We start from the raw sequence: 23,548 nt of genomic DNA, 5'->3' as shown, positions 1-23,548 counted from the left end.
GTACCGCAGCCCTCTGTTCAACGTCATCATGGTCGGCCTCATCTCCTTCACCCAGCCCGGTGTGTGGAATGCCCTCAACAGCACGGGTGCCGGCGGCGCGCAGGAGCCATACTTGGTGAACGGATCGAACTCTTTGACTTTTGGGTATGCCTCCCTCTCCCTCTTTCCCCCTTAAGCACAATGTTCCCCAAGACTCACAACCCAACCAGCATCATGGTCTTCGGCTGCTCCCTCTTCTCCATTCTCTCCAACAAGATCGGTATCAAATGGGTTCTCATCATCGGCACCCTCGGCTACGCCCCTTACTCCGCCGCGCTCTACGTCAACAACCGGTACGGAACCGAATGGTTCGTCCTCTTCGGCGGCGCCCTCTGCGGTATCGCCGCCTCCGCCTTATGGGCCTCCGAGGGCGCCATCGCGCTCGGCTACGCCGACATCAAGGACCGCGGCAAGTTCACGGGCATCTGGCTGGGTCTGCGCGAGCTAGGCCAGCTGATTGGCGCTTCGATCCAGCTTTCGCTCAACGTGAAGAAGGAAGGAAGGGGCAAAGTCGGGTATACCACGTACCTGGTGCTGATTGCGCTGCAGTGTCTTGGGTTGCCGTTTGCGTTGCTGGTGTCTTCGCCGCACAAGGTGATCAAGGCTGATGGGACGAGACTCCGAGATCCGACGTTGAATAAGACGGTCAAGGGCGAGTTCGAGAAGATTTGGAGTCTGTTTAAGCGCACGCAGATGTACCTGCTAGTGCCGATCCTGATTGGGTTTCAGTGGAATAGCACTTATCTGGGGATTTATATGACCAAGTAGTATGTCATCTTTTTCCCTTCCCCCTATCACCTCCTCACGATCTTACCTAGAGTTGGACAAAACGGAAACTAACACCCCGCACACCAACAGCTTCTCAGTCCGCTCTCGCACCCTCGGCTCCCTCGTCTCCGGCATCGTCGCCACGGCCGCCAACATCTTCTGGGGCTGGTTCTACGACCGACAATCCCTCTCGCGCCCGACCGTCGCCCGACTCACCTGGGCCTTTTTTGTTATTCTCATGCTGGGAACCTTTGGCTGGCAAACTGCCAACGAGAAGTTGTACGGCGACCTGAAAGCGGCAGGGACCCCGATCACGCTCGACTGGGCCAACCCCGGCTTCGGCCGCGGGTTCGCGTCCATGGTCATTCTCAGGTTCCTCAACGAAAGTCACTACATGTTTGTGTACTGGCTTATCGGTGCCTTTTTCGATGATCTCGAGACGTTGGGACTGGCAGTGGGGATTGTGAGAAGTTTTGAGAGTGTGGGCTCGTGCTTGGCGTTTGGGATTGGCGCGGCGCAGGTCGCGCCCATGGTGAACCTGATTATTGCGTTTGCCATGTTTGGGTTCACAATCCCGGCGACGTCGGCGGTGGTGTTTATGGTGCCGGAGAGACCGGTAAATTTGAGGAAGTTGGAGGAGGATGGTGGTTCCACTTCTAGGGCAATGTCTGATGGTGAACCGCTGGGTGTCATTGCCGTTGCCGCGGCTGCCGCTAAGGAGGCGAGCATCGAGGGCTCTGTGGTGGCTGCCCTTGGGTCTACGGATGAAAAGGAACGGGATGGAGTGCAGCCGCCGGGTTATGAGCTGAAGTAAGATGAGATGAAATTGGAAGCGATGGGACGGAAGGAACGGGAGGAACGGGATGAGAAGACAGCCAGGAACTAGATACCCAACCTCGAAATGGCCATTTTGGTACATTGGAGGATACCTAATAAAATAAGCATTATGGTAAAGCCTTGTTGTCGCAAATTGGCAATCGCGATCCCATCCTTTTGTGAATGAACTCTTGTCGACAAGATGAAACAAATGTCGGGCATCCGGCCAGCATTGAGCACAACCGTTCATCCGAACCCAGGCAGCTGTCTGTGTGGGGAAGACATTCGAAGTTGCCTATATAGGTTTAGCGTTTGTGTCAAGTGGGTAGCAACAGCCAGAAATGGTTTAGTGCCTGAGCGGCCACGTGGGTTGCACCTTCCATGGGTGTTCAACCTCGAGGTCATTCGTTCGATTCTCGTCGAGGGCAACTTTTCGCCACTACTATGGGAGAGATGTCCGGGCACGTCCTGGGCACTCTCCCATGGTGAGTACTCATCTTAGCGTAGTCTTCCATAGCGAATAAACTTATCTACAGCGACATTATAGCGAGTATCCTTATCCCCAGCGAACGAGCGAACGAGCGAACATACTAACCCATAGCGAACGAGCGAGTATCACTAACCAATAGCGAATAGCGAGCATTACTAACCCATAGCGACTAACCAACAGCGACTAACACATAGCGAGTATCACTAACCAACAGCGAATCCCAAGTGGGATCTGGGTTTTCGCCAAGCGGTTTCCCAGCGAAGTATATTTTTTTTGATGGTTGTTTTGTTTTTGTTTTTGTTCTTTTATGTACAGATTTGCCTGGCAGGTCTTGTGGAAACATGGAAGTTCGGACACGCTTGTACCAAACAAAATCCAGCGAGTGTCCGGACCTTTTTCCACATCACCTGCCTGGGTACCCTCCCGCAGTTAAAACATGTGCTGGTGTGACCATTGCTGCGGCCTTGATTGCGTGACTGGCTAGCCCAATGTTGACATACCTTGTGTCTTGTTTGCCCCCTTTTGACCCTTTGAGGACCGTTCACGCCCAACCACGTTGCTGGAGACGCTGTGACAGCGAGGCGAAACAGAAACATTCCAGCGGTTCCTGACCTGGCAAATCCGCACAGACAGCACAGACGGGAGCCCCTGAGCGGCCCGGAATTCAGGGAACAACAAGGCAAAAATAGGGGGGAGCATCATCAGGGCAATTTGGGGTGGTGTAATGTACCTTGCCATATATTCCAGGGCGTAGAGGTACATGCCATCGAACATCTTTAGAGCGACGCCGGTCCCCCTAAAGTGGGTCAGCTAGAAGATCTCGTGGATCCTGTCATCTGGGGGAGGAGGTCTTAACTAGTGCGCCTTGTCACTGGATCGGGCTCCCTTGACCAGGCCGTAACAAGCCGTTATTCTCTTTGTTCGAGTCACTTTCAGGTTTCTTTTTCCCTACCTCTTCTTCTTGTTGCGCTTAGAGACTTTGCGATGCGAATATCAGAAAGCAAGCACTGCTAGAACCAGAGAAGAGATCGCACCACGAACGAGCGACATCGGGCGACACAGATACCATACCTGGTACCGTAAACAGAACAGCAGCAGCATGGCAGCCGACTCACTACTTCGAACCGTACTTCGGCGCAAAGTCGAGTTTCTTCGCCATGTCCGCCAGCGTCGGGCGCAATACTCAACCAAACCTCCCACAGCCGGCGAGCAGATCCCGACACCGGGCAATGTCCCTAACCTTCCCTTCTGGCAGCGGCTCGGGCCCTTGACGAGGGCAGCCTTCGCATATGCGCGCGCCCAGCGCAAGAGACCATACACCACCCAGGTGGCCACGTCGCTGGTCATCTACTTCTTTTCTGATATTTCGGCGCAGAGGATGGGCGGGAAGGACTATGATCCCAAGCGGACGGTGCGGTCGCTGATCATCGGGTCGATATCGTCGATTCCCAGTTTCAGATGGTAGGCGCAAGCCCTCCTCTATGTTTTCGTCTTGTCTTGTACATATGATGATGCGATCAGAGAAAGAACTCAAGGCTGACGTGTTTTGGTTTGCGCCTGCAGGACGTTGTGGTTGTCCAACAACTTTAATTACTCGTCGCGCATCCTCTCGCTGGGCACCAAGGTGGTGGTCAACCAGCTCTGCTTCACCCCAATCTTCAACTCGTACTTCTTCGGCATGCAGGCTGTTCTCGCGGGTGAGAGCTGGAAGGATATCGTGGAGCGCATCCGGGTCACGGTACCCGTGAGCTTTGTCAACTCGTGCAAGCTATGGCCAGCCGTGACGGCATTCAGCTTCACGTTCATCCCGATGGAGTACCGGTCGCTGTTTGCGGGTGTGGTCGCGGTTGGATGGCAGACGTATCTGAGTTTCTTGAATCGGAGGGCCGAGGATGGGAAGGCGATCGAACAACCAGCGCCGGCACTGGCGGCAAAAGCGATGGAAGCGGAACCCACCCAGTTGAAGGCGCGACAGGTAGAGCTTTCGACGCGACCAGAGATGGCGATGGCGGCTGCGAATTAGCGAATACGGCGGCGATAAGAGGAGGGAGCATTTTCACCGGGGAGCTAGAGGAAGGGTGGTTATTTTTGCCAATTTTGGGGTTGCATAGTTGTAGACATCATTGCATGGGTCGGCGTTCATGGGGCGGTCTTTTTTGTTGGTTGCATCGACATAGAGATACCTGTATCGTTTCAGTTGAGCGAATACAATTTTGTTGTTTTTCTTGAATCTCAGCTGTTCTTTCCGACTGGAACATGGTACCGTAATAAACGAGGAGGAACACAGTCAGATGAGGCTGTGTCAATGTTCACGTTTTTAAAGAAGGCGCCCGGGCACTGATGACGGGAACGACCTCCATTCCATCATCAATCAGGGCAACCCAGGGGCACATGGCAGTGGGTGGGAATTATAGTGGTGGTGGAGTCAGCTGTTCTCTAGTTGACATCAGCCCAAAACTGGTGGGGTCTCCGCTCTCGGTGGTCTGAGTCGGGTTCAGACAGCGGCTGGAGTTTCGGTACAAGTGGAACGACAGGGCACCTCATGAGCTTCCGGCTCCGAGTCGTCCCCGTCCCATCTAATCGCCCGTCGCCGTTCAACTCCACCCTTCCCTTGGCTCTCGCTTCTCCTCCCGCTTCGAGTCTCAACACAAGCCAACCTTCCTCTCTCTTCTCCGCCAAAACATTGAGTGTTCGCTTGGTCCAGCAAACACTCGACAGCCCTCACAATGGCCGCCCCCTACCTCAGGACAAGACCTGCCCTCTCAGCGGCCCTCCGCCCTCTTGCGCCCAAGCCAAGATTCCAGTCCTTTCCTCGTCGCCCAAACTCGACAACAACGCCGATGACGACGACGACCACCACCACCACCACGGCTACCCCCACCGAGCCCACCAAAGCTGCCGTCGTCGATCCCTCGAGCCTTTCCCGCCGTCTAAAGCTCTCCGCCTATGCCACCGCTCTTGCTGCCGTCCTCGGTGTCGGCTACTACTACGCGACAGACACGCGCGCCTCCGTCCACCAGTACCTCGTTCCTCCCCTCCTTCGCACTATCTTCCCCGATGCCGAAGAAGCCCACCATGTTGGAACCGCCGCCCTAAAGGGCCTCTATGAGACTGGCCTCTACATTCGCGAGAGGGTTCCCGAGAGTCCGAACGGCCCCTTGTCGGTCAATGTTTTCGGCAAGCAGCTCCTCAACCCTATCGGCATCTCTGCTGGTCTCGACAAGGACGCCGAGATCCCTGATCCCCTGTTCGCCCTCGGTGCCGGTGTCGTCGAGGTGGGTGGCTGCACTCCCTTCCCTCAGGAGGGCAACCCCAAGCCCAGAGTTTTCCGCATTCCCTCGGTCGACGGTCTGATCAACCGCTATGGTCTCAACTCCCGCGGCGCTGACGCCATGGCTACCCGCCTGCGCGAACGCCTTCGCAAGTTCGCCCGCTCTGTCGGCCTCACTGACAACGAGGTGCTGAACGAGGAGGGCACTGATGGCATCCCTCCCGGCAGTCTCCACCCCGGCCGTCTCTTGTGTGTTCAGATCGCCAAGAACAAGAAGACGGACGAGAAGGATGTCAATGCGGTTATTCGCGACTACGTCTACTGTGTCGACAAGCTCGCCCCCTATGCCGACGTCCTTGTCGTCAACGTCAGTAGCCCCAACACCCCCGGCCTACGCGACCTGCAGGCTACCGAACCTTTGACCAAGCTTCTTTCTGCGGTTGTGGATGCGGCCCAGCAAACCAAGAGGAAGACCAAGCCGAGAGTCATGGTCAAGGTTTCACCCGATGAGGATGATGACACACAGATGGAAGGCGTTGTGGAGGCTGTGTGGAACAGCGGTGTCGACGGTGTTATTGTCGGCAACACCACCAAGCGCCGGACCGGCATCGTTCCCAAGGGCGTCAAGCTGATCGACGACGAGCCCAAGATTCTCCACGAGGAGGGAGGCTTCTCTGGCCCTGCTCTCTTCGATCGTACTGTTAATTTGATTGGGAGGTACCGCAAGATGCTGGACGGCTATGCTCTCAAGTCCGAGTCCGACAAGAGCCCTGCGCAAAAGGTTCTGTTTGCCTCTGGTGGAATCACCAACGGTGAACAGGCCTTGAGGGTTCTCAATGCTGGTGCTAGTGTGGCCATGGTGTACACCGCCATGGTCTACGGCGGTTCTGGCACCATCACCAGAATTAAGTCCGAGATGAAGGAGAAGCTCGCCGATAAGTCGGCATAAGGCTTCTCAGGTGGGTTTACTCAGGATCCTATGCTGTAAATAAACGTGCGTCTTTCACCAAAAATACCCTTCTTCGATCTGCCTTGATATATTCACCTCATGAAGCACACTATTTGGGAATGGTCCCTGGCTAAGATCTCGACTATCTCCCCGGTCGACCCAATATGGTTTCATATGGCAACCAACTTCGCGGTGAACTTCGGAATGGGCTTATATGCCGACCTGAATATCTGGACGGCTAGGTGCATTTGTTTGTTCAAAACAAGAGCAGACCGCTACGACCATTCACCAGGGCAAACAAGTGCAACCCTCCCATGACATCTGCGTCAGTCCGGGAATCGAGTAACAGTTTTGAGGTCGACGATGTGGGCCACGCTCTTCTATCCACCAATCGCACCTTTCTTTCCCATTCTCTTCACGTCATAAGGCTGGAATCTGGGTGTCTGTGGCGATGCCTGCCCCTGGCGATATCAGACTGCTACAAGGGTCAAACCCAAACCACGATGCACGTGGCTCTACTCGCATGTGTAAACTATCCAGATATCCTCGAGCCCTCGTGTCTTGTTTTATCCGCGTCCCTTCCACACACTTTACACGTGGCATCATATGGGAATACCCTCCTCCCGTATTGCCCAGGGGTCTCAAACTCAACACACCCACGCAATTTATAAGGCGCGGGTTGGTTCTCAGCATCTCAGAAACTACTTGGTTGTATCGGGGAACCTTAACAGTAATTCGGCATGAAAGCAATGGGGGAGGCGCTGCTACTTTGCACCCAGCTCAGGGGCATGGCCATACTCACTTGCATATTGGTGGTAACAGAACTGTGAGGTGGAGGAGGGTCGGGTCCTCGCGTCCAAGTAGCTTTGATATGTGCTAACCTGGCACGCATCAGGTTACGCATCCTTACAAAGGAACCACTATCAAGTTTGGCTGATATCCTCCCGGTCAATTTATAGCCGCTTCTCTTGACTTACACAAATCCGGGAGACACAAATTCAAGAAGTAAACAAAGCCGAAGCAAGGTATCACAACACGATCTACCTCAAGGAGGCTTTGCCCCGTTGTTCTACGTTCTACATACCTCAATTTCCGGTACTTGGTAGTACCAAAGGACTTGGGCAAAGGAAGGACAAAAGGAAGGAAGCCGGATCTCTTTATACACATGTTACACATACATATGCGCTGCTGCTGTGTAAGTGACACAGGTACAGGCACTTCGAGAGATATGGAATGCACCTGGCGAACGACCCAATGGATGCAATAGATTTGAGAGCCCCAGGAACCCATGTAGCTGGACTCATACAACCCCAAAGGCGATAACCGGGGAGCATGGGGATAGTGATGCCGAATGGCTTTGGTTGTCTATACTGGGTAGAGTGTTCTGGGTGTGCAGCCTTTCCTTTCTCCTTGTCGATAATTCCCCTTTCATCGCCCATACAGATAGATGCTGGATGGACTTTGTACCTGCTGCTACTCCCTGCTGCTCGTGGGACAATCGAAGTTTGTTACAGTTACACACACAAGGAACGCACATACCCAGAGATGCAGAGACGGGTAGCACAGGGACACTGTGCTTCTGACAACATGGCTTCCATGCTTTCATATATGCCTGACATCTATAGAACAGCCATACCGAAGACGGATGTGGGTAGGCTGGTTGCTTTAGATCACATGCTATATTATAAAGGCTGGCAGTCGATATCAAGATGTGTGTATGCATGCAGACTACCTGATATTATGGGAGACTTGAGAGACCAGACACCAGTGACGGTGACACGATCTACCTAGTACAGTACTACTTCTGCGGCTCTCCGTGTCTTCGTCCGTGTACGCCGTCGTTGTGGTTTCCTCTGTACTCCTTCCCACCTGTACCTCCATGGTTGTGATCATTCTCAAATACCACAATTTGTCTCCATTGTTCAGATACTTTCAAATTCTTCCTTTTTCTCTATCTCTCCACAATGTGACAACAGCAGCAGCAGCAGCACGTGGGAAATAAGCTTCGTGTTTCACCACATTGTCTATTTTACTAGCTCTAGGAGCTGGAGCTGCCGAGCTTGACTTATTTCTATTTACTTTACTTCAACGTCAATCCTGGTTTGAGCCTCTTTTTGTTTTGGTTTTTGATCTGGTCATACCTATACGTGGGCCAAGGGGCCAGGAAAGAAAGACAATGGGCATTGCTTCAATCATGAGGCGCTCCTTGTCACTTTGGAATCTATTTATTGCAGTTCTTCTGTTCCTCATTCTTCTCTCCTCGCCGGTGAGAGCCTACAATACCTCGAAGACAGTTATTTCAGAGATCTTGGAAGGTTATCCTAGTTGCGCGGTAGGTATACCCCTGAACACTACATTAAGTATCATTAATCTCGAGTCAAGCCACACTACTCTTATCACACCCATCTTAAACGTCAGACCAAGAAAGCTAATACCCTAGTCCCTTTCCATCCCCAGGACGAGTGCATAACCCCGCTCCTCACGCTCTTTCCCTGCTCCTACAACAACAACGCCTCAACATCCTCCGAACTCCTCACCTGTCTATGCTCTCCAGACCCTCACCACCGCCCCTCCCTCACCTCCTGCCTCACCACCTCCTGCCGCCCAATCCCCTTACTAACCGCCCTCAACCAAACCGCCACCCTCTGCCACGACACGCCCCGCAACCGCTCCTCCCAATTAATAATCTTAACACTCACCCTCGGCACGCTCAGTCCTCTCCTCGTCCTCTCCCGCCTCTTCTTTCGACTGCTCACCCACCCCTCCGGCGGCCGCCGTCTCGGGCTCGACGACTGGGTCATTTTTCTGAGTATTCCCCTGGGAATCCCCTACACGGTGCTCATCGCCCACTCGCTCGCTCGCGCAGGGATCGGGAGGGATGTGTGGACGTTGACACCCACAGAGGTGACGTGGTTTCTGAAAGTGTTTTATGTGTTGATTGAGTATTATGTGGCCATCATGGCGTATGTGAAGATGCCGTTTTTGTTCATGTATTTGCGGATCTTTGGGGAGAATTGGTCGAAGCGGACGAGGAGGGTGCTGTGGGGCACGATGGGGGTGGTGGTCCTGGTGGGAGGGGTGTTTTTGTTGCCGGTGGGGTGTAAGCCGACTGTCAAGTTTTTTTGGGAGGGGTGGGATGGGGAGCATGAGGGGCGGTGGTGAGTTTCGCCTTTCATTTTTCTTTGGTTTTTTGTGTTAAGAGGGGGGAGAATAGAGAAAAGAAGTGAAAAGGGCGGGGGAAATGGAGGGAAAAGAAAAGGAAGAGGAACAGATTGCTAATCGTGAAAACAAAACATGACAGTGACAACATCAACGCCTCGGCATGGACCCTATCCATCGTCACCATCGTCCTCGACCTCTGGATCATGGCTATCCCGCTGTCTCAGCTCCGGAAACTTAACATGGATTGGAAGAAGAAGTTGGCGGTGGGTTTGATGTTGTGTGTAGGAGTTTTGTAAGTTTCTTCTCTCTGCCTCTTGATATCTTCCATCTCGTGGTGTTCCTCACCCTTTTGCCCCCCTTACCCGGGCCCGTTGCTAATACTTTCCCCAGCGACACAATGATCTCCATAATCCGCCTCCATTCCCTCCTCGCCTTCCAGCCTTCGACCAACGTAACCTGGGACTACTACCCCGTGGCCGTTTGGTCCGCCGTCGAATACCACGTTGCCGTCATTTGCGCCTGTTTGCCTGCCATGCGCCAGTTGCTGGTCAGGGTATTCCCCATATTGGAGAGTAACATCGGGAAGAGCAACGGTAGTCACGGTGTTGGTGTTGGTGCCGGTGCCGGTGATGGCGTTAGTAATGGAGCAGAACGAAATGTTCTCAAGCCTGGAACGCATCAATATCAATGGCAGGGACAGTCGAGAGGTATGACCGGCCGGGACAGAGGCCCGTGGACAAGGGCAAGGGCGACAGAAACGGAGAGTGAGAGGGACATTGTGCTTGGGAGCTTCCGCAGTAGTGCTAGGAGTACCGATCTGGAGGTTTTGGAGGTGGATGACGTGGAACGGCAGTCTGCGGGTGTGAGGATATTGGCAACTTCTTCGCTGGATAGTACCGAGAAGAGAAATGGGTTCGGGTTGAGCTTTGAGGACCGTACGATGAAAAGGGACGGTTGTGCAGAACCCGAAGTATTTTCTTCAAGCCGACGATAGCTTTGGGTATTGATGTTTATGTTGGGCCTGGGATGATCAGGATGCCCTCGCAACGAGTCCCTGGTTTGTATGTACCACTTAAGTGGTATAGGCAGATGTTGACTGTATGAAGTCGAGTTCCCACTTTGCCGTGGCTTGTTAACAACATGCGAGATATTCACGTTCGATCCTGATAGTTCTTGATATGAAAGCCTGGAAGGAAGAATAAGTTTATCCGGCTCAAATATGAACACTGGTACTCCGAAGTCGAATCCTGCAACTCGCAGAACAGAACAACGTGGTTATACGGTCCAATGCTGCTGGTGTGGTGATTTGATCCTTTGCATGAGCCCTTGCTCAAAGTTCCTAAAGACAAATCATAAGTCTTGTCCTAAATCAAATACATGTCCTGCGTGTTTTGGGTTTGCGTACTATTGACCATATTAAGCACCTTCCATCAAGTGAAATACGAACCCTTGATATCCAAATGCCTGGAATCAACCAAAGGCTCACACCAATAGACCCTTCAAGATGCCACATAAATGCTAAGGGTAGTCACGTCCTGAACTACCAAATTGACCAATACCAAAAGTCAACCATTTGAAACTTCCATTGTGGTTTAGACGCCAGCAAAAAAAAAAAAGTGAAGTTCAGTATCTGGAGCATCACCAGAACAACAAAAGTGCAAAAGATTATGACAAGAGTGGGATTCGAACCCACGCCCTTTCGGACCACGGATTTGAGTTGTAACTCAGATTAAGGGTTAACCTTAACGTGGCGCCTTAGACCGCTCGGCCATCTTGCCTTCGTTGTTGGAAATGAGTGCTAACAGTGGACACAAGAACCAGCACCAGCTGCAGCCGACACCACGCGATTGATAATAGCACTCTGGGAAAGAGGATTACAGATAGAGACTACGTCGGTGCTTGTATGGTGTTCGTCCCATTCGTGTAGTGACCTGAGGCTATCGCCAAGATGATGACTTGGTGATAATTATGATGGATCGAAGTGGTGGTGTGCGATGAATAAGGTATGTTTGGCTCTTGCGGTCAGGGGGAAGTTCTGAGGAGGGGGGAACAAAGCGTGAGTTTGAGCAAGGATAACGAGGACTATAACGATAGAAATGGGAAATGTGATAGTGGAATGCCAACCGAGTGGCAGAGTTAGCCAGTTTGATGGAAGCAAAACCACAGCGGATGTGAAAGAAAGAGAGGGATGAAGTTGGATCGGAGGGTTGGACAAGTGGAAGTTGGAAGATGAGCCTCTCGACGTACGTCGTGTAGGCCAGCAAGGGACTCGCAGCTTCTGACCAATGGGAAACTTCAAAGCGCATAGCTTCCCACTATTAGCCGGGTCATGCGTTGCCAAACTTGCCTGCCGGCGCATCCGGCAACTGATAAGCCGCAAGCGGTGCTGGCATCGATGCTGGCGCATCGTCACGAGGAACAACACAGACACCTTGCTAGCCGCCTGGACGTCTACTGCTTCTTCGCGTGCTTGTCGTTGTTGAATTCGCTAGTTCAGCGGTGTCAAATTCAATCCCCAAACCAACCGAAAGCCATTGAAACTTTAGGGACGATAATGGCAATCTCCAAGCAGCTGAAGCTGTTGCTTACCAGCGGCTCGCTTATCGCAGCCGCGCTGGCCAGTCCCGTACAGAAGCCACTCAACGACGACGACATCGACGACACACCACTGCCGCTGGTCATCTGGCATGGTAAGCCCGGTAGACTTATGCGTCATCTCCAACAGCTGTTCGCAACTAACCATCTCCCGTTACAGGCCTAGGAGACAGCTACTCGGCCGCCGGCCTGCGTGAAGTCGGCGCCCTTGCCGACGCCATCAACCCCGGCACGCTCATCTACTTTATCCGCATGGACGATGACGGCAGCCGCGATCGTTCCGCCACCTTCCTCGGCAACGTGACCGAGCAAGTTGCCAAAGCCTGTGCCGACATCGCCGCGCACCCGATCCTCTCTACCGCGCCCGCCATCGACGCCCTCGGCTTCAGCCAAGGCGGCCAGTTTCTGCGGGGGTACATCGAGCGTTGCAACAATCCACCCGTCCGCAACCTTGTTACTTTTGGCTCCCAACACAACGGCATCAGCGCCTTCCGCGACTGCCCCTGGTCCGACTGGGTTTGCCGCGGCGCCATGGCGCTGCTCAAGGGCAACGCCTGGACGCAGTTCGTCCAGAGCCGGCTCGTACCCGCGCAGTACTATCGTAACCTGGACGAGTACGAGCAATATCTCGAGCACTCCAATTTCCTAGCTGACATCAACAATGAGCGGATGTTCAAGAATCGGACCTACAGGGAGAACCTGGCCAAGCTGGAGAATCTGGTACTGTACATGTTTGAGGACGACACGACGGTGGTACCCAAGGAGACAGCTTGGTTTGAAGAGGTTAATGGCACCGAGATCACGCCCCTCCGTGCGAGGAAGATGTACTCGGAGGACTGGATCGGGCTGCGTGAGTTGGATCGCAAAGGCGGATTGCACTTCCGCACGGTGCCGGGCGATCATATGCAGCTTACGGACCAGTTGCTGAATGAGACGTTTGCCGAGTTCTTTGGGCCGATAAAGAAGGCCAAGAAGAGTGCTCCGAGGCCGATTATGCTTGGGGGCGGTGACCTCTGACGACGATGCATAGTAGTTTTGGTCAAAGGTGCCTTGTGGAATTCTGAGGGGTGGTTGGCTCCTCAATATATAGCAGCAGCTCTGTTTTAGGGATTTTTTTTCTTAGGGGGTTTGGATTTAGGACAAACAATTCGATCAATTCATGGATTGGAATCATGGACATTGGATAATTAATGGTAATGACAACAGGGCATGGGATTTTATTAACATTGGGACCTAAAGTAATGGTCAATCGCTGTTCACCATGGCAACTATGAACCTCGGCTGTTCTTCAACAGTTTAAGTGCTTGCATCACTACCAAGCAAGGGATCGGTCTCCGCCCTAGCTAATGACGAAAACACAATTATAATGCAAGGTACGGGGTGGGCTTTGAGACAGCGCATGGCATGCTCTTTGAGTGTGAGTCGAACAAAATGGGGGGGTTGAAGAGAGCAGTTGACCCGAAATGTTGACTAAGGATTTCGATCGAGATAGTCATCAAGTCACTTTATAGGAAACACCATTTGTATGCATGTGGTGGGTAGAGGTAGTGAGCCTGTATTCAGTCCAAGTAGGAGAGCTGTACTGAAGCCCAAGTGAAAACAGCTCGAGAACTCGAGATGGCGCAAAAGGGAGGTTGTTGTCCGTTCGAGCGGTCATCCATTCCATTGCTCGGCAATATAAAGGCTGGAACAGCTTGACCGAAAACTGAAGGATCGAGGGGTAAGTACTAGTACCTGCTGACCGGGTACGGAGGTGGAGCGAACCAAGCTTTGCACGTTGCGTCGCGGTGTAAACGCGCCAGACTCGGACTTTGGGAAACTGGCAGGTGGTTGGTGAGTTACTATTGTTTGGACATCCCGTTATGTATTGCCGTGGAAGGAAACAAGCTGATATGCAAATATTGTAGAGACCTCGGGTGCCATTGCATTATCAGAAGAGAAGAGCCAAGGGGGGCTCTGCACAATCCGAGCTTTTTCAATGGTGGAAACGCCATCGATCATGAATTTGATGAATACGACCGTCATGAGGAGTAGCGGTAATCGTAGAGTAAACAATCCAGCATGTTCGTGGGAACTCTTGTGAATATTTGAATGTTGGAAAAAGCAAGGACGTCATAAAGCAACTGAAATGGATGAACTCTCAATGCCAGTCGATCAGCTGCCTGAGATCCATGAAAGTGTGAATAAGAAAGCGTCTATTGACCTTGATCTTCCGCTCCATGAATAATGGTTGTTCACCAGAGAATGGCGGATACAATAGAAATAACTGAAAAGGAGTGGGAAAATGACTACCTTAACAAGATACCTAATGGACAAACGGAGGCACGAGTGGAGCTGGAGGTTTGCTGTGATCTGAGAGCAGGGAAAAGGTCCGGGTGTCGGGTGCCGAGCATGCGGGCACCTCCAGGGCAGGGGCAGGTATTCCATCCCCGACCTCCCGCCGTAACTCGGCCCGCCTGTGCCTGCGCTGTAGCTTCCGCTGATCGCCTTGCCCAGCAGTGGCATGACAGTGCGGTACAGCCGCTAGCAGACCAGACGGACCCCCAAGAATGCGTGGTGTTGCCTGGTTCCCGCCCGCCAGTGGCACTGCTGGACACGCTGCCAGGCAGTCCTCCACCCAACGCCAAAAGCGCGATCCAGACACTGTCCTGCGTGGCACGACAGGCACGACTAAAGGCTCAAGTACGCCAGCTTACAGGCTGCTGCCAGCGCCGCGTTGAACGGATGGAACCGCAGGCACGTCCGGGTCTCAGGGCCACAATGGAGAATCGCGTCTTTCTACCTCCAACTTCCTTGGCTGAGAGTTGTCGTCCGGACAGAAAAAAAAGCCAGGAACGCTCACCCATGCTCCTTTTTGGTGAATGGGTCCCACAGGCACGGGCGCGAAATCCAGATGGTGCATATCGCCTTTTTAAATACTTTACTCATCCCCACTCCCTTCGTTCCGCTACAGCATTTCCATCCTCTGCCCTGGCGTCGCTTGCCTGGTCCCATCATAGAACTGAAGACAGGCCAGATGTGCAAAGCCTTGTCTTGATTCGCAGAACCCCGTCTTTTGGCTTCTTGACGATTCCCGTCCCTTGGCTTTTTCTTCTTTTTCCAGCTCTGTTTTCAGGCCCTTTTCCCCGTTCCTTGTTGCAGGTAAACAGACCCCGGAGATAGGAAACTTAGTGGCCCAATCCAAGCCAGGAAATAGGCAGCTGGACGGCAGTGGACGGCAGCTGTAGCGGAGAGGGGGCAAAGACTTCACATCGGACGCGATCTGGACGTGGAGAACGCGACCTTGGAAGCGCATCCAATCTGAACCTCACCTCAGGTCCTGGGCCACACATACCTCAATATCCCAATCCGAGCAAGCTTCCACCACCCCGGCCTCTCCCAGAGCTCAATTGCTCATCCTGTCCCGCCAATTGTCATGACCAGTACCTGACAGGATCACCACAACATGGATTCATCCCCATCGGCAATGAAGACCCTCGGCGGGATGGAGCCAACCCTGCCCTCGGTAGCAGGCATCAAGCGCCCGGCCCCGTCACTGCTGCCGCCGTTTGAGCCTTTGTCTTCATCCCCAGGTCTGCCTCGGCCTTCGAAGCGGCAGGCCACGTCCAATGCCTTTCTGAAATATCCAACGCCCATCCCGACCTCGAGTACTGGCATTCTGTCGTCAAGCCCTCCACGCGTCGGGTACAACTATGGATATGCCGCCCCATATATGGCCCCCCGCCCCGGCCTTCAAAGGACCTTGTCGACCGTGTCGGAACGCGCCCCCCTTTCCGACGTACGCGCCGTAGTTATGAAAGAGAATGGAGAGACTCTTCTCATGGGAAGGTCCAGCAACTCATCTCACTATCAGCTGTCGTCGAACAGATTGGTCAGCCGAGTTCATGTTCACGCTCGGTATATCCCCGCCACGGAAACGCTTGAGCCCAACAAGGTCGAGATTACGTGTACGGGTTGGAACGGTTTAAAGTTGCATTGTCAAGGGCAGACATGGGAGCTGGCAAAAGGCGATTCCTTCACTTCGGAAACCGAGGGTGCGGAGATTATGATCGATGTTCATGACACTAGGGTCCTCGTGCAATGGCCGTCGCGGGAGAAGGATCGGGACTCGTCGGCCCCCTTGAGCGACTCTTCGTGGGATGAGACACCGAGGCCAATGCGACGTGGCCGGCGACCAGGCTCCGACTCGGACGAGGGCAGCCCCATTCGACGACCGAGACGTATCAGCAGCCCCGAGTCACCTACACCCGCCAACGGATCGACTTCCAAGGCCGACCTGGACGACTTGCTGTCAGACAACGATGATGATGGTGCCGCCGTTGAGATCTATGAGGACGAGGAGGAGGATGAGCAGGAACTGCCCAAGTTGACAGATACGGGCAGGGGAGATACTACCTTGATCACCAGCGTGGACCAGAGCTTTTCCATTTCGAGTGACTTGAGCGATCCACAATCAGATGAGGATTACGCCGACCAAGATCCGGATGAGGAGAATGACCCCATCATTCCTTCGTTTGGTCCCTGCGGCGAGAACCTGTCCAGCCGTCTCGAATCCTTCACCACCGCCACTTCACCCCCGAGAGCCCGAACTCCCGATCGCGACTACAGTGGCAGCTCTGATGGAGAGCGGGCTGGTAGTGTCACCCCGAAGCCTCTGAAGTCGTCAAGCGAGAACGTAGCAGGTGCCTCTCGGCAGGCCTCTCCCACTCCGGCTCCTCGCTCACCATCACCCGTCAGCAGGCTCAGCGAGGAACTGACAGCGACGATTTCGAATCATGTCATCAACCAACTCGCCTTCTCCAGACTGTCTTCCACGCCTTTGTCGACCATTATGAACAATCTTCCTGCGGATGATCGGAGACAGGTGACCAAGGATGAATTGCGCAGGCTCATTGAGGCAACAGCTTGTATCGGTATCATTGAACGCCAGGGCAAGGATGCTGCCGGTAAGCCGCTTGAAAGCGAGTATTATTATGTGCCCGAATTCGACACGGATGAGCACCGTCGCCTGGCTGTGACGGACGGCTTGCGGAAGCCTAGCTTGAGGGCCTGCCGCAAGCAGCACAAGGTAAGCGTTTTCCTTCTCTACCGCCTAACCGTTTGCTATGCAAGATCAATCGGTTAACATGTCGTGTCCACCCGTAACAGCAATACTATTGGAAGAAACCTCGCACTCCCTGATGGTATCACCACAGCCGCCCTATCATCATCACATCACCCCACCTCCCCAACATCCATCCAATATCCACCCAACACCCATCCAACACCCTACCCATACCCATTGTGCCATGTTTTCTTCCCCGAACCCGCTATGGCGTTAGGTTGTCAAGGCGTCTACTACGGGGAATCGCTGTTTGTGTTTTTCGCAAAAGAAAAAAAAAAGTCGACGTAAGCCCCTTTCACTGTCCATGTTAACACGTCATGAGGAGTTCATTGTGTCTCCCAAACTCTGTATTTGCATGCTTCGGGGGGCCGCATAGCGCAGGGCGTCGTTTTTTGTTCGATTTATATACATGTTTATCAGGCGTCAGCGTCTGTGTTATAGGTTTGCGCCCATTGGCCCAGAAGAGAAGGAAGAGAAAGAGAACGATGAGTTTCGAGTCGAGACCTGCTGTGGAGGTCAACCGGTGCTGTTGAGGGAGGAACAGTTATTTGCCGGCACGACATGGAGGAGCATCTTGAAAAGCAAGAAGTTGTCTTGCTGCTTACTTGAAAATCCAAGTAAAGATGATGAGATGAGGGAGGCATGTAACTGGCTGAGGTTGTCTGGCCTGGTGTGTGAGGTAGCTGCTAGCATTGTAGATGTGAAGGCATCTACAAACCAAATGAAGATGGCTATCTACCTACCTAGTCAGGCTGTTTTGCCGGTGCTGTTGGAAGAAGACACCGACGTCTATGATGATAAAGAAACCCAAGCTCTGGTTCCAACAGCGTGTATGGAAGAGCAGCTGCAGTCCGTCTGCCGCCAATAGCGTCAGGCCCAGACAATCACAGGCAACGTATGCCCCACATTCCGCAAACCCACTTTCCACATTTGACCCCTGTTTAGCTTATCGATAAGCTTAATAGCATGGAAAAAAAATAAGCGTCAGTGCACCGACCTCCCAAAATTTCCAGAGGGTGCCCTTCTGTCGTTCTGGGAAGAAAAAAAACACCTGGGACTCGTTGTCGCAATCGTCTCAACTTACACCAACCCCACCCAAAGATATCTTCTTTCCCAGTCAACGAAGATGTCCAAGTCCACAGCCGTTGTCAAGGCGTCTGACGCCGTCGCCTCTCCCGTTGACCCTAACCAGGTTTGTCTTTTCTTGATCAATGCAATTGGGCTTCTCCCCGAGTTGCTAACCGTCCAAATCAACAGATCACCAAGGCTTCCAAGGCCCTCCTCGCCCACATCAAGAAGGCCACCGCCGCCTCTACTGCCGTTTCCAAGAACCTTCTCGCCGATGAGGAGTCGACCGTTGCCGAGACCCCGATCTGGCTTACCCTCACCACCAAGAAGCACATCGCCGACACCAACCGTCTGCAACCCTCCAAGATCGTCCTCCCCAACCCCCTGAACGCCGATAACGAGTCTACCATCTGCATCATCGTCGCCGACCCTCAGCGCCACTACAAGAACGTTGTTGCTTCTGAAGAGTTTCCCGAGGACCTGCGCAACCGCATCACCCGCGTCATCGACGTTACCCACCTCAAGGCCAAGTTCAAGACATACGAGGCCCAGCGCCAGCTGTTCAACGACCATGACATCTTCCTTGCCGACGACAGAATTGTCAACCGTCTTCCCAAGCACCTGGGCAAGACCTTCTTCAAGAGCACCGCCAAGCGCCCCGTTCCTGTTGTGTTCATGAAGCAGAGGGAGAAGGTTGACGGCAAGCGGGTGGCCAAGCCCAAGGGTCCCAAGGCCAAGCGCGACCCCGTGGAGAATGTCAATGCTAGACCTACACCAGAGATTGTGGCTGAGATCCGCAAGGCCATTGGCTCGGCGCTCGTTTCGGTATGTTTCACTGGCTCGACAACTTTGTCCATCAAGGTACTTGTAGTTACACATTGGCTAACACGCATGTTTCTAGCTGAGCCCCTCCACCAACACCGCCATCAAGGTCGGCTACGCCAGCTGGGACGCCGAGAAGCTCGCGGCGAACGTCGAGAAGGTCATTAACGAGCTTGTCGAGCGCTTCGTGCCCCACAAGTGGAGCAACGTCAGGAGTTTCTACCTCAAGGGCCCCGAGACGGCGGCCCTTCCCATCTACCAGACCGACGAGCTCTGGCTCGACGACAGCAAGGTCATCGCCGACGGCGCCGAGCCCGAGAAGGCCAACATCGGCAAGAAGCGCAAGGCCGCCGATGACGAGACTGAGGCTAAGGCCGAGGAAGGTGCTAAGGACGAGAGCAGGCCGAAGAAGAAGGCCAAGAAGGCTGCTGCTGCCGCCGCTTTGCCCGAGAGCAACGACGACAAGCTCGACAAGGAGATTGCCACGCGGAAAGCGACATTGAGGAAGCAGAAGGCTGCGGCGAAGAAGGCTGTTGAGGTTTAATATCTTTTATTTTCTCTAAACTCTGATCTGAAGGGACTGACTTGGACTGGACTGGTTGGACTGGGTTTGATTGGTTGAAAGCGACAGGCAAGAGGAGAAGAATCAATTGTTGCTTGGCATTTGCTTGGCGTTTTGGCGTCCATGGTAAAACACAAAACACACGTTCGGGTTTCGTTGGAGTTGTTGTTGTTGTACAAAGACAAAGACACACACTATGGAAAGCTGGAAGTTAGGACGGGAGGTAGTATCTACTAGTTCTATGTACTAGAAGGCTGTTGATGAAGCGAAGATATCCTCATTGTATTCATGTTTGAGCGGATTGGGTGTGGAAATTGGCGTAGATGATGCAGACATTTCGATGGCGACGCTCATGGCTCTTGTTTTGCTGATGGCAATTTGGACCATGATAATATGTCTGGCTGTGTAAGTATGGTTGTCTAGTTAAAGGGATCTCAGTGCAAAAACACTTGCTAACGAGTCAAGCGGCCAGCCGATGGAAAACGATATCCTTTCGATCAAATCTTGATTAGAAAAACCTTAACAAACAACAACAGACGAAGGATCAGCGGGCATCACACAGCTCTCCCGAATTCCGACACTGGATGTGAGGAAACCCTACCTATCTCGGTAAAATTATCTGACCGCGAAATAACCCGACGGCATTCAGTAACCAAAGAAAGTGCCGCTATCTCACAATGAATTAATTGTTGGTGTTCAAAAAAGCAACTGACCTTGGAAGAGGTTCAGGACCGGGTTCAGCCGCTATACTGAAAAGGGAAAAGTCAGTTCCCCACCCCCGGATTCTCAGTGGCGCTTGCCCAAAACGAACTGTCAGCGCGACTCTGCGGCACTGTGCTGCATAACCTGTCTCCGGCCGGCAGTGACACTTGCCCCACTTTTGTACAGTATGTATCCTCGTCTCTCAAGACTTGCGATTCGACGTCCGTCGTAGTATTTTCTCTCTCTTCTCACTCTCTCCTCACACACAGTGTACATCAGTCCATCTTGAGCTGCCTTTCCAACTCCAATTTCAGCCTGTTCTCGCTGTTAGTGTAAGCACACCACAGAGAGAGGCATCCAGATCAACTGCCGAGAGCCACAAGACACCGATGACCACCAATTGTCATGTTCTCTAAGCTTCCGCGGAGAAGTGCAGGAGGCTTTGTCAGACAACTCTTCGATTAACGTGGACGACTCGACACTTACTCTTTGCTTCTCTTGCCTTCGAAAATACGACTTGAGGATGAAACATAGGAGTGTCTTCGGAATTCGGCATGGAGGAAATACCAAGTTTCAACCACTTCGGCCATCTCGGTGTTGTGGAGAGGCTTTCGCAAAGTCACATTGATGGGCCTTGACTTACAAGGGCGATACTACATCTCTCCACATTCTACGCTCCAAGACCCTGGGCTGAATGTCTCCGACAATGATCGCTGTCTACTTTTATTGCCGAGATGCTTTGTGTCGCTGATGAAGCTATCCCAAATCCCCGCCTTTCCTCCTCCTTGTGGCTGATCGACTGACCTCAAATGATATCAGGACATTCAACGGTCACCAATGGCGATGGACAAAGTGTTCGGTTCGGCGCGCTGGATTCGTCTAATGGTTCGTCCAACCACCCTCCCTTGCCAGAAGCCTCAACCGTCTCCTCTTCTCTCTCGGCAGATGTTTTTCGAGATGCTGGAAGAGAAGGGATGGTTACCGGCTTCCCTATGGCTATGGGAGCCCTTCTAGACACCCGGATAGCGGTAATATATGATCTCATCCTACCGCTTCCTGTGCAATCAGTCATGTCACCTACCTGTTTCCTTGTGATATAAGCTCCCAGAACCAGGAGCAGCAGTCAACTTTCAACAGTTGTCATACTACTACTTTTATTCCTACAGTCTAGGTGGTGGCACCAGAACGAAAAGTCCGTTCCTCGAGTTAGGCAGCAAAGATCGAGAACATTCAAGTTCTCTTTTTTTTTTTTCTTTTTTTTTTTCTTTTTTTTTACGAGAAGTCCTTCACCATCGGTGGTTCACGATAGTATCCTTACCATGGGTGTAGTGCTGAAAGTCAAAGATGGCAAAGTGTCTCCGACACGAGTGCTTGTAGGCGCAACCGCTACTGTGCTCGCCAGTTACGGGCTTTACATCCTCCTATTCGCCATCGTCATCCGTGCCGCCTACAAACGCTACGCCTCACCACTACGCAAATATCCCGGTCCCTTCCTGGCCTCCTGTTCGCGTCTATGGAAGGTCCTATCCACAGCAAGTGGCCGAACACACCTCGACCACATCGAGCTTCATCGCAAATACGGTCCTGTCGTGAGGATCGCCCCCAACGAGGTCTCGGTAGCATCACCTGAAGCAGCAAGGACCCTCCTGAGCGCCGGCAAGCGCTTCTTCAAGACTCCCTTCTATAGTGTCTTCCCACCGGCCGAGAACCCCGACATCTTCACCGAGATACGAGAAGATGCCCATGCTCAGAAGAAGCGAGTTGCCAACGTGCCCTACAGCATGGCTGCTATGCAGCAGCTGAGCCCCTTCATCGACGACACCATCGAACTGTTGGTGTGCAAGATCGACGAACACATTGCGCAACACAAGGGAGTGTTCGACTTGGGCGATTACCTGCACTACTTTGCCTTTGACGTCCTCGGGGAGGTGGCCTTCAGCAGGAGTTTTGGATTCCTCGCACAAGGTCGGGATGTGGACAACGCCATCAAGACGATTGACAAGTCCCAAACATACAACGGCATCGTGGGACAAGTACCCGAGCTGGATCACCTGCTGAGAAGGAACCCACTGTGGCGGTCCATCCCGTGGTTGAGCACCAAGAATGCTTTGATCACACGGATGGCGCTCGAGGAGATGGGTCGGAGACAGCCTTTTAACAAGGACACAGCGGTATTGCAGACTGGCGATACTAGGCAGGATTTGATGGCTAGTTTGATCTTGGGGCATCTGAAATCTCCGGAGAAATTTGGTGTGGGGGATGTCTTTGCTGTTGCGCATGGTGCCATGTGAGTTTGTTAACCACCCATTTCCCCCTCTTCATCTTTTTGAAAACATGATGACTGATCTTTCTTGATTTTGTTGCAACAGCTTCGCCGGCTCCGATTCCACCGCCTCAACAATGCAATCCTTCTTCTACCACGTCCTCTCCTCCCCATCCACCTATCAGTCCATCCTCTACGAGATCCAATCCGCCGTTGCCACGGGTGCCATCCCCGCCATTGGCAACCTAACCTGGAACGAAGCCCAGACCTTGCCTTACCTACAAGCGTGCCTCAAGGAAGCCATGCGCCTCCGTCCCGCCGTGGGACTAAACATTACCCGGTTTGTCCCTCCAGAGGGCGCAGAGCTTGATGGTCACTTCTTCCCTGGTGGTACGAGCATTGCTGTTAACGGGTGGGTGCTGCATCGTGATAAATTGACGTTTGGAAAGGATGCGGATGAGTGGAGGCCGGAGAGGTGGTTGGAGAGCGAGGAGGAGGCGAGGAGGATGGAGAGGTATATGTTTCAGGTGAGTACCCTACCTACCTCTCGAACAGATGTGGATGGAAGAGGCAAGATGCTAACGAACAAGAAAACAGTTTGGAGGTGGAAGTCATCTATGCATTGGAAGGAACTTGGCGCTGTTGGAGATCAACAAGGTTGTTCCGAGACTGCTGAGGGATTACAGGTTTGAGCTGGCGCATCCGGGGAGGGAGCTGAAGGCTACTGCGTCCTTCTTTGTGGTGCAGAGTGGGTTGGAGGTTTTTGTGCGTAGGGCCTGAGTTCGATTTTCGGGTTTTCAGCGAGTCTTGGTTGTTTTGTTGGTCTTGGTCAAGGCTTGTTTCCTTTCGCTTTCGGCCCAACAACTTCTCCCGGGTCTTACACACCTGCCCATAACGGTACGCGTCTGGTAACATCTATGGTAGAAGCAACAAGTAC

At 52.9% G+C, this 23,548-nt stretch overlaps 8 protein-coding genes across 8 annotated transcripts; all 8 read left to right on the top strand.

Annotated features, from left to right (window-relative positions):
• Window positions 1–213: 213 nt before the first annotated feature.
• On the top strand, window positions 214–1,729 carry NEUTE1DRAFT_59697 (uncharacterized protein; the record flags this gene model as incomplete). The annotated part of the gene is made up of 2 exons (XM_009850874.1): window positions 214–806; window positions 898–1,729. 2 exons carry the CDS (start codon window positions 214–216, stop codon window positions 1,619–1,621), a joined length of 1,317 nt encoding a protein of 438 aa, XP_009849176.1.
• A 1,366-nt stretch (window positions 1,730–3,095) lies between these two features.
• NEUTE1DRAFT_145003 (uncharacterized protein) lies at window positions 3,096–4,363 on the top strand (the record flags this gene model as incomplete). The annotated part of the gene is made up of 2 exons (XM_009850873.1): window positions 3,096–3,574; window positions 3,677–4,363. The coding sequence occupies 2 exons, from the start codon at window positions 3,213–3,215 to the stop codon at window positions 4,134–4,136; spliced, it is 822 nt and encodes a 273-aa protein (XP_009849175.1).
• Window positions 4,364–4,689: 326 nt separating this feature from the next.
• Window positions 4,690–6,462, top strand: NEUTE1DRAFT_116287 (uncharacterized protein; the record flags this gene model as incomplete). The annotated part of the gene is made up of 1 exon (XM_009850872.1): window positions 4,690–6,462. The coding sequence occupies one exon, from the start codon at window positions 4,840–4,842 to the stop codon at window positions 6,331–6,333; it is 1,494 nt and encodes a 497-aa protein (XP_009849174.1).
• Window positions 6,463–8,527: 2,065 nt separating this feature from the next.
• Window positions 8,528–10,489, top strand: NEUTE1DRAFT_39047 (uncharacterized protein; the record flags this gene model as incomplete). Its single annotated transcript, XM_009850475.1, has 4 exons — window positions 8,528–8,665; window positions 8,791–9,491; window positions 9,635–9,787; window positions 9,886–10,489. 4 exons carry the CDS (start codon window positions 8,528–8,530, stop codon window positions 10,487–10,489), a joined length of 1,596 nt encoding a protein of 531 aa, XP_009848777.1.
• A 1,560-nt stretch (window positions 10,490–12,049) lies between these two features.
• On the top strand, window positions 12,050–13,257 carry NEUTE1DRAFT_145000 (uncharacterized protein; the record flags this gene model as incomplete). Its single annotated transcript, XM_009850871.1, has 2 exons — window positions 12,050–12,185; window positions 12,251–13,257. 2 exons carry the CDS (start codon window positions 12,050–12,052, stop codon window positions 13,105–13,107), a joined length of 993 nt encoding a protein of 330 aa, XP_009849173.1.
• Window positions 13,258–15,885: 2,628 nt separating this feature from the next.
• On the top strand, window positions 15,886–17,453 carry NEUTE1DRAFT_120790 (uncharacterized protein; the record flags this gene model as incomplete). The annotated part of the gene is made up of 2 exons (XM_009850870.1): window positions 15,886–17,158; window positions 17,239–17,453. The coding sequence occupies 2 exons, from the start codon at window positions 15,911–15,913 to the stop codon at window positions 17,269–17,271; spliced, it is 1,281 nt and encodes a 426-aa protein (XP_009849172.1).
• A 794-nt stretch (window positions 17,454–18,247) lies between these two features.
• Window positions 18,248–19,667, top strand: NEUTE1DRAFT_120789 (uncharacterized protein; the record flags this gene model as incomplete). Its single annotated transcript, XM_009850869.1, has 3 exons — window positions 18,248–18,386; window positions 18,452–19,087; window positions 19,164–19,667. The coding sequence occupies 3 exons, from the start codon at window positions 18,321–18,323 to the stop codon at window positions 19,626–19,628; spliced, it is 1,167 nt and encodes a 388-aa protein (XP_009849171.1).
• Window positions 19,668–21,667: 2,000 nt separating this feature from the next.
• Window positions 21,668–23,535, top strand: NEUTE1DRAFT_59680 (uncharacterized protein; the record flags this gene model as incomplete). Its single annotated transcript, XM_009850868.1, has 3 exons — window positions 21,668–22,635; window positions 22,718–23,138; window positions 23,209–23,535. The coding sequence occupies 3 exons, from the start codon at window positions 21,668–21,670 to the stop codon at window positions 23,389–23,391; spliced, it is 1,572 nt and encodes a 523-aa protein (XP_009849170.1).
• Window positions 23,536–23,548: the final 13 nt, after the last annotated feature.

The sequence above is a fragment of the Neurospora tetrasperma genome, assembly GCF_000213175.1.
Source record: "Neurospora tetrasperma FGSC 2508 unplaced genomic scaffold NEUTE1scaffold_2, whole genome shotgun sequence".
Lineage (NCBI taxonomy): Eukaryota > Fungi > Ascomycota > Sordariomycetes > Sordariales > Sordariaceae > Neurospora > Neurospora tetrasperma.
The sequence above is the reverse complement of the archived record's forward strand: the minus strand, read 5'-3'. Positions and strand labels throughout refer to the sequence as shown.